Raw genomic sequence first — 10075 nt, forward strand, 5'->3', positions numbered from 1 at the left:
GGCTTTATTTGCCTCCAATGACTTTGGTCCAAACTGGCCGTAAGCCATGTCACTGTAGCTTGATCATTGTAAAACTAAAGAAGAAAATTGCAGAAAACTGAATCAATGAAATTTTGACATACTCAAAGTTGGGATCAGGTTTACATGCTGAAGTTAGGCAAACAAGCCCTCATTGATCAGGGAACATAAGTAAAAAAAAAAGTTTTTAAAAAAATCCTAACTGAACAAATATTTTATCTTTTGCAAGGGTCCCATGAAACTTATGGACTTTCTTTAAGCTTCAATAATATAATTAGCTAAATGAGACCTACTTTGGATTCTGTTATTCTCTTTCTGGTAAAGAGCTGTTTTCTCAGTAACATTTTATTTTCATTTAAAATATATTAAGTTTCCCTGCTATATTCTCTCTAGTGCTGGCAACTTCCAGGAAAATTTACCTGGAATACTAATCCCAAAACAGATTGCCTGTTGGGGTCTAAAACCGGCAGTGAAAAATCTTTTAGTAAATTATCTCTACAAGATCCAAGATTATTTTCTTAAATATTTTCTCTTCTTGTTACTTACCATACTGCCTAAGACTTCAGTTTTGTAGTACTGTATGATATAGTCAAAGAACCCTGAATGCATATGTACACGTTTTATGTTCAAATCACCATCCTGACCATACTGAAAAATGATTGTTTCAACAAATTTTACTAATGTGAATACATCTATACCAATGTAATGGGATCATACATTTATTTTTGGTAAAATCAGGACTACATCATTAAACTAAGCTTTCTCTGCCTTGCCTTGATATCCTTCCTATAAACATAAGATATTACTTGTTGTTTCTCATGTTTCCAAGCATCTCGCATCACATCTCCAGACACCAGCTCTCCTTCTAGACGCATCAACTGATCATGAAGCATTTCTGATTTATTTTCTGATTTTTTGGCTCTTTGCAACACCTCCTGGTGCAACATTGTCTGAGTCTCCAGCGTCTCAGTAAGTTTGCTTATTTGGGCTTCAAGCTGGGATACCATCTGGGAAACAAAAGGAAACTTAAATCAGAGATTGAGGATGAAACTAATCTGTCACACAAGAAAAATCACCAATTATAAGGAGCAGTAAAATGCTACTCAGCAAACAGGAAAAACATGAACACTTAATCAGAAGGACTTAATGCACTGAAATAAACAGTTACCACAGTGTAGCATATATGGATTATGGTCAAATTCACAAAACTCACCTAGCTACAATTTCTTACCCTGGATCAGTTGGGGGAAAAAACCACTTTCTCCATTGGTTGAAGTCATATAATATCATACAAAGCTATAAATTGTGGCTTATGAACTGCAAAAGCTAGATTCACACAATATGCTAAGCCAATTGCAAACAAACCACAATTACAGCAACCTGTGAAGCAGACATTATATTCATATACACCTTGAAAATTCAAATAAATATTCTGCTAATGAAAATGGGTCAATACATACTCACTTAAAGTTTATTGATAAATAATGGTATAAACCTGCCAGATAACCATTGTTACACTAATGCAAGAATATTTACAGGTATGCCAGAATCTGATATTAATTTACATTAAACAACTTTTTTTCTTTCTTTCTGTTCAATCATGTCTGATTCTTGGAGAATGCCTGGACAAGTCCCCACACTTTTCTTGGCAAGATTTGAGAAGAGGTTTGCTATGACCTCCTTCCTAGAGCTGAGAAAAAGTAACTAGAGGGACTAGAATCTTGTTTTCATAATCTCCTGTTTTCTAGCCTGTTGCCCTGACCCAGGGGTAGGCAACCTCGGCTCTTTTATGACTCATGGACTTCAACTCCCAGAATTCCTGAGTCAGCCATGCTGACTCAGGAATTCTGGGAGTTGAAGTCCATGAGTCATAAAAGAGCCGAGGTTGCCTACCCCTGCCCTAATCACTAGACAAAACTGGGTCTCAGAGCAATATTTATTCCATTATTAAACTTCCAGTTATGGAAAACTGAGAAATTAATGCAATGTTAGTTTTTGGTGTACAGTGCTTCCCTTGTAATGTCCCATGCTTTCATTTAATTCTTGAAAATTCTATAACATTCAGATAAAACCCTTGCCGGTACCACACAGCATATTTTAGGAACTATTTGCTCCGAATGGCTGATGCAGTTCGATTTTGGATAAATACCATCTCTTGCTGTATATGAGCATGGAAAATCTTTTTTTTAAAAAAATATTTCAAAAGACACTGCATATGAAAGTACAGAGGTTTCCTAAATGAATGAATGATAAGAAGATGGGTAGGAAAATAGGACACAAGCAAAGGTGAGATTCCAAGCTCTACTGTCTATAGCAGTGGTGGCGAACCTATGGCACGCGTGCCAGAGGTGGCACTCAGAGCCCTCTCTGTGGGCACACAGGCCATGCCGTCCCTCTTCAACCAGCCGTCCACTAACTTGCTGAGGTCCCATATGGCCGGATACATCCCAGCACCCATGCACTCGCTGGCCTCTGTGTGCGGGGGCCGATGGTGTCAGGCAGCATCGCCCCTGCCCCTGCCATACCTTGCCCTGTGACAATGGTACCCACACCCTGCCTCGCCTTGCCTTGCCTCACCTCACCCCGCAGGACGAGCCTCCTGCCCACCGCCCCACCTGGCAGAGACCCTCTGGATCTCCCCCAACCCTGCCCGGACCCCACAGGCATTCCTCCCCACGAGCAATATTGAGGTGATCACGCCCACCTTGGCCACTCCCACTCAATCTGCCATGACCACCACAGCCACGCCCACCCACTGGGCCACACCCACCTGGCACCCGGCGATAAATAAGTGGGTTTTGGGTTGCAGTTTGGGCACTTGGTCTCTAAAAGGTTCGCCATCACTGGTCTATAGGGACCTGGAATAAAGACATACTGTACATACAGTAGGTCTCCTAGGGTTTTACTTCAAAGTTATTGTGTAAGAAGTCAATAAGACCATATTCTGATCAATGCCCACACCCAGAATCAAGAGTATGGCTATTGAATAAATTGGCATAATACCTTCTAAGACAGGGGTGTCAAACTGCCGGCCCGTGGGCCGGATGCATCATAGCAAAACCGTGCCCACCCCATTGCCGGGAATGGCAAAAAAAGTCGCAATACATCACGATACGTCACGTGACGTTGCGAGTTTGACACCCCCGTTCTAAGATATAAGGCAAACATTTACTTTCTATAGCTATGTAGGGTTGAATCTCAATCAGTTGAAATGTAGTAAAACATTTTAAAATTAAGGTTGACATGGTTGTGATGCCACAGATTTTAAGCCAACAGAAGGTAATAAATAAAACCTAATCTAGTGCAGTCATAGCCAAAACCAAAACAAATCCCATTACACAAAACCATAGAAACAATAACATCTGTCTTAAATATGCTTTATTACTTGTATGAAGCTTCCATAAATCTCCAAATGGATAAAATGAACATTATTGGATTCTATTCATAAGATTGTTCAAAATTAATTGTATTTCTCTGCAGAACTTTATAGCTTATTTTTTTTTGTTCCTATTCAGTCCCCCACCCCCCCCCACCCCTTGAAAGCTGTTAAATAGTTACCCTGACTAGCAAATGCAGTCCTTGTGTCTGCAAGCTGGCCTCATTTTTGCTAGCATTTATGCAGGCAGTGTTCGCTAAAAGCTTCAGCATTTAAAATTACAAAATCTCAGATACAGATAGATAACGTTACTCAGGATGAGACCCCAAGAAAAAGTCTGTATGGTGATGTTATGAAATGTATGAACAGCAATACAGACAAGCAAATGGAAGAACTGCAGCTAAGAACACCAGCTAAACCTTAGGCACACATCAACCAGCTTCTAAACCTTGGTTTCTCCAGATGCGTTAGGTGAGAGCTCTCATTCTTCCCTGCCAACACAGATGAAACCATCTGTGGAATTCCAGACCCAAAAAGATGAACGAGGTCATTTGTTCTCAGCAAATAAAAAATAAAAAAATGGGCAAGGGAGAGAGAAAAGCCTGCCAATTCTCTACCAAGATGCATAAGCTCCCCACACAGCTGAAAGCATACCAAAAGGACTTCAGATGCCCTGCAGTATATTTATAGCTATTAAAACTGCAATGATTCTTTAGCTTGAGATAAGAGAATTTGTTTTCAACAAAGATACTCATTTCCCAGATGTTCAGCGAGGACAATAGTCCAGGGAAAGGAACAATCCATGCAAGTTTTCATTTTAACTCTCTGAGTACACCATGCACCGTAACGTTTCTTCAGTAATAAGATTGAAAGGAACTGGAAACAGGTGGCTCATCGTAAGTTAGTTCCGACCAAACAAAGTGAAGAACAAATAATTTAAGACATTTTGTCCAAGGGATAGAAATGATTAGCTATAGCACAAACATCACATTATATTCTCCTTTTGCAAACAACCAGCAAAAGTAAGCCTTGCAAGATGCTGAAGCATAGCCAGATACACGAAATAATTTAATAACAATACGTTTTTATAAACAATGATATACATAGGCATGTATATGATGCGTGTGTGTGTATGTGTGTGGGTGGGTACATACACCACATGTGGATGATATTTCTCTGTGTTAAAAAATCCATACATGGTTTTGCTGCATGCTTTTCTAGATTCAGTAAGCCAGGAGTTCGGTAAGCCAGAGCTCACTAAATTTGTGAATACGTCCAAACTAACCGTGTAGAACACAATGTTCTTTCCTCCTGAGGGATAATAGTACAACATGCTCAAGCCCCTTTTGCTATTGTATAATAGTCTGAGTTCCTGAGCTCCAAATTCAAGCTCTCCTTGCTGGTGGACATCATTCTGGAACAATGTAAATAGGACATTCATCTTTTTTCAAATCTATTCTGTGCTAGGAATGTGTCACAGATTTTCAGCAAATGCATTTGACTTTTTCCCCCCCACCTTTGATTTTATGAAAAACTGCAATTTCCTTTTGCCCATTATATTATAGTACCCTTAAACATTTCTGCCAAATGTATTCAGGTACAGGTGGAGCACTTAACCCCATTGTCAATCCTAGCAATGTGCTCTTCTTTCACTAATGAAGCCCCCAAACCCTCTTTCTGTTGTAACCGAGGCATCCATTCTTCTTCCCATGGGGATGTCACCTCAATGTGTTTTCTTTCTATAATATGATGTCAAGTGTGTCCTGTTATCGGTGTAGAGGGATTACATAAGCAGCTTGCTGAATTTGAAAGGTTCCATAAGTTTTATCATCCTTTGCATTTCTAACAATACTCTTTGTCACAAGCGGTAGCATAACTAGGGTATTTTCTTTTCATGATTATTTTTCATCTTTCTGCTATAGGCTGCTGAAAGCCATTGGGAGAGGAGTAGCATAAAAATGTCAGAAAAGAAGAGAGAATGCTGAAAGCTTTTACAACATTTCCGCTTTACCCTGATCCTGTCCATATGCAGGATTCTGGTTGGGAATTGTGGGAGTTAAGAGTCCCAAGACAGGCGGCCAAAAGCAGGTTGACGTAAAGTATTTCTGCCTCTCTCTCCCAACCATACATGTGTATTTCTCTGCAATTGAGTATTTTCAGGACTATTCAGGAAATAGCTGTGGTATTGCAGCATAGACAATTGAGCCAGCTCATTGCAATAAATCACAGAGGCAACTGTTTACTAAACATCAAGCACTCAACTTTATATCCTGAAAGTTTAGTGGGCCTTTTTACTGCACTAATAGCTATACTAAGTTTCCTGACCACAAGCTTGGATTATTTAATTGGAAATTTACTTGTTAAGGAATTATTATTATTATTATTATTTTTTAAAAAAGCATTTTATAGCACATTTGGATTATCCAAAGTTATTTAAACTACAATTGGGTCATCATACAGAAAACCAAGAAATTTAAAAAGTGTTCATGAGCAACCTCTACTGGATCTGTGACATAATGTACCCTCAATGTAGAGGAAACTAGACTGTATTGAGGGGCATTTGAGGCATCTTGAAATGGTCCTTGACAATTGAGTCCAAAAGTTCCATTGCTAAGTGAGACATTTGTTAAGTGAATTTTGCCCCATTTTATGACAGTTCTTGCCGCAATTGTTAAGTTGTTGTTAAGTGAATCACTGAAGTTGTTAAGTTAGTAACATAGTTGTTAAGTGAATCTGGCTTCCCCATTGATTTTGCTTGTCAAAAGGTTGCAAAAGAGGATCACATGACCCTAGGGCACGGCCACTGTCATAAATATGAGCCAGTTGCCAAGCATCTGAGTTTTGATCACGTGACCATGAGGATGCTGCAATGGTCATAAGTCACTTTTTTCAATGCTATTATTGTAACCTCAAACAGTCACTAAATGAACTGTTGTTAAGTCGAGGATTACCTGTACTAATTTCGCCTGTAAAGAAATATAATCCAAGCAATGCATTTATAAAAAGATTGTATCAACAAATGTGGAGCTGGATTTATTATCCCAGGAGTATCTCAACAGTTGATTAATAAATACCTGCAAGACATATTTAAATCAGGCCTGTTCTTTGTCATTGTTACTTACTCATAGGACATTCATGTTCAAGCAGAATATTTGACCAGAGTGGCTGGAAATCTTTTGGGTTATAGCCCCAGCACATATGACTGTACTAGATTAAAGCTGTTTATTATATACCAAAGGGCTCTATTTTATTCTCAGGCAGTTTAAAATCTGACTCTGAAAGAAGGGTCGGTTTGTTGGTGAGCACTATCACCCAGATTATTTTTCCTTTTCTACAGAATTGGATGCTGAATCAATCATCTTCTAGAGTTGATCATGAAGTAGAAGACTTATAAAGTATACAATCCAACTAAGATAAAATGGTGCCTTCAGAAAGGATGATCTTCACCCTTTGTTAAAAGGTCGAGTTTCTCATCTTAGGATACTGCTAGATTTGGCTTTAAGTTTAGATCAGAGGTCTTCAACTTGGCCCTTTTATGACTTGTGGACTTCAACTCCCAGAATTCCTCAGCCAGCATGCCTGGCTGAGGAATTCTGGGAGTTGAAGTCCACAAGTCATAAAAGGGCCAAGTTTGAAGACCCCTGGTTTAGATGCTCCAACAGCTCCTACTCTATCATTTATTACCAGAGGAAAAGATAATAAAAGGCTTTCCCTCAAATTATATTACCTCTGGATAGTGAAGGTGGTTTTAAGACATAACATTAATAGACATTAGAAGGGGATGGGAGGAACACACGGCTGCAAACATTGCTGCTCAAAAGCATGAACACTCAATTCATGTTTTATTTCCTTTTTCCTTCCTTCTTCCACCTCATATTTTTTATCAATTGTGTTTTATTCTTACTCTTTTTGTTGAAAGGCAAGGAGGGAAGAAAACGTTGCATACATTTGTATTTGCACACTTCTGAGTAAGTTGGAATGATGTAATTTCATTAGTATAAGCGAGGAGAGGAATTTTCCTTGCATTTCAGAGATGGTGTTTTACAGGCAATTAGTATTAATCGGTAGTTATTGATTGATTATCAGTAAGTTTTGCCTGTGTTGGTGAGTGATGATGATGATTAATCTATAAGTTTATTTAGAAAGAGAAATTGTCTTAAATTTGGGGCATCCTTTCTTTCATGTAAATACAGTAAAATCCAAGACATGAATAGTCAAGCTGAAAAGTGGGAGGGAGGGGGGGGAACTAAACAACATCAACTAAGATAGAGGATGGAGGTGACAATGTCGCCTTAAGCCCCCCCCCAAAAGGAACCGCCATATATTTATTGTGATATGAAAAGTCTGTAGCAATGACAGTTAAATTACTAACCGGGACTGAACAGTATATAATACACAACAAATGATCACCTTTTCATTGCCCTTTGTTTGTAATGATTTTAAGGATGGGATTATAGGTACGGGTCTAGCGATTCTTTCCCCCCATTTTATTCCTAGATTTTATTCTGCTTAGAGTTGGTTCAAAGTGGGCAGGATATAATGTAAATTAAATAAATAAAGGTCACCATGTGCTCCTTTTAATAGACTGCAATTTAAAGATGTGCTTTTCTTTAATGGGTTCTGCTTTTTTTCTTGTGATTTCTCCTGCAATCATTACATACAGAGCAACTGCTATATAAACTATTATATCAAAATAAAACAACGGTATGTCTTGTCAGTTTAGAACAATCGCATCAAATGTCATTCTGTCACCACTTACAATTAGACAATCCTATCAATTCGTGGATTAATATGAAGTGAACTAAAATAAAATCTATACACAGGAATAAATTAAGGACGCTGAAGAAAAATAAGACAAGTTAACGTACTCTTTTTTTGTTCTCCTCTCTGTGGCACAACTCTCGGATTTTTTCCACAATGTCTTCCTTGGATGGAGTCGCCACCATGGGATTACATCCTAGTAAAGTCCCCATTTTGTCTTTGAATTCATTGTGCAGCTTTTTTTGTTCCCTGGCCTGCTCTAGACAAGTTCTCAGTTCCGATTCTTTTTCCTTGCTATGGACCTTTAGTTGGCTCAATTCTTCCCAAGCCCGTTGGCTGGCTGCCAGTCTGTCTTGGAGGCTTCTGATCTCCTCCTCAAGATTCTGCTTAGCTCCTGCAATGTTGCTTAGGTCCTAAAATAAAAACAATAATAATATTTACAGAGGAAAAACAACGGTTATTTCACAACACATTTCCAGGAGAATAACAGATGCCCAATGTGCACTATTACTAAAACTTGCTTTCAAGAGATGCATGGATAGTTTCTGCTGAAAGAAAATAAATTATGAATCCAGAGATTTGGAACAATCACCTCAATAGGTGCCGTTGGGTAAACCTTCAAAGTCCTGCCATTGACTTCTGCCATGATTTTCTTTCAATATAATGTAGGCCGGACCCCAAATAATTTGATAAGTACAAAAGACCTTTTATTTATTGAAGGCCATTGTGGATCCAAGTCATGAATGATTCAGCATCAGCAAAGAAAGAGGGGGAATTTTTGATTTGTTTCTTGCCATACTGAGTAAAGTCAGTCCACCCAAACTACAAGGCTGAAAGTGCTACTTTTTAACTCCTGCCAAAGTCTTCACATTGCTTTAACTCCCCAAAGGACATTAATTGGCGCAAATGATGCAATTCCTGAGATTTGTAGAATGTCACCATTATGCAAATTGGTGTGAAAGGTGTCATTTGCTTTGCTTGTTATACAAATGAATTACTAATACGATTTAGTACTAATACGATTTAGTACTAATTACTAAATAATTTATCTTAGACTTAACAAACATTCAGGATTATTAGATAACTTTGAATGATCTGTTACATGAAGGTTTTTACTGTAGTGAATTTAATTCACTTAGATGGCTGCCCGTCTATCCATAGTTATTCTGGATAGTTAACAACAGGTAAAAACACAGCTGACAACTAAAATAAAATACATAACTGGCAGCAAAGTAAAAAAAATCAAACTACAATTAACATATAACCATTTCACAGGCTCTGACTGACAGATACAGCCAAGGTGGGGGCCAATCTGATCTCGGGGAGGGATGATGTTCCATAGGGCAAGCTCAAAGACAGACATGGCTCTCTTCTTGGATCCCTCCAGATGACCTTCCTTAAATGATGGGGCCCATAATATGCCTCTTCTGCCAGATCTAATGATATGAATAGAAACAATTGGTCAAAAGCACTCTTGGATTTGTTGAAAAGAAAACGTTGGGAACAACTGATGTGGAACAGAAGCTAGAGACTTTTGATTTTGATTGTTTTGTCTCTGCCGGTGTGTGCATGCATGTGTGCGTGCGTCCGTGTTTGTGTATATATGTGTGTGTTAGGAGATGACTACTTTCAAAAGCCAAAATGACATTTGAGCTGTGAAGGATCAGAATTATTTATGTAATTGTGCCCATCTTAAATACAGGTGTTTTTTTAAAAAAAAAAAAAAAAAACCAAAAACGGTTAAATACATAGTTGTCACCATTCAAACCTATTCTAATTGAGGCCATCACAGCCAATATTATCTGCTTTTCTGCATTTTGGCATGCTTCCATTTAATTTAATTTAATTTCCCTGGTACTTTTCTTAAAAAGATTTGGCAGGAAGGGGAAAATTACTCTGGTGACAAGAAATAAATTACAG

General features: G+C 38.4%; 1 protein-coding gene across 1 annotated transcript; it reads right to left on the reverse strand.

Moving 5' to 3' along the window:
• Positions 1-564: 564 nt before the first annotated feature.
• Positions 565-8568, reverse strand: LOC107301035 (coiled-coil domain-containing protein 170-like; the record flags this gene model as incomplete). Its single annotated transcript, XM_015830305.1, has 3 exons — positions 565-666; positions 792-1025; positions 8263-8568. Coding segments are annotated over 3 exons (642 nt in total), but the record flags the coding sequence as incomplete, so codon positions are not given.
• Between the last annotated feature and the right edge of the window lie 1507 nt (positions 8569-10075).

This window comes from Protobothrops mucrosquamatus, unplaced genomic scaffold, assembly GCF_001527695.2.
Source record: "Protobothrops mucrosquamatus isolate PMUCROS unplaced genomic scaffold, P.Mucros_1.0 scaffold9665, whole genome shotgun sequence".
NCBI classification, from domain to species: Eukaryota; Metazoa; Chordata; class Lepidosauria; order Squamata; family Viperidae; genus Protobothrops; species Protobothrops mucrosquamatus.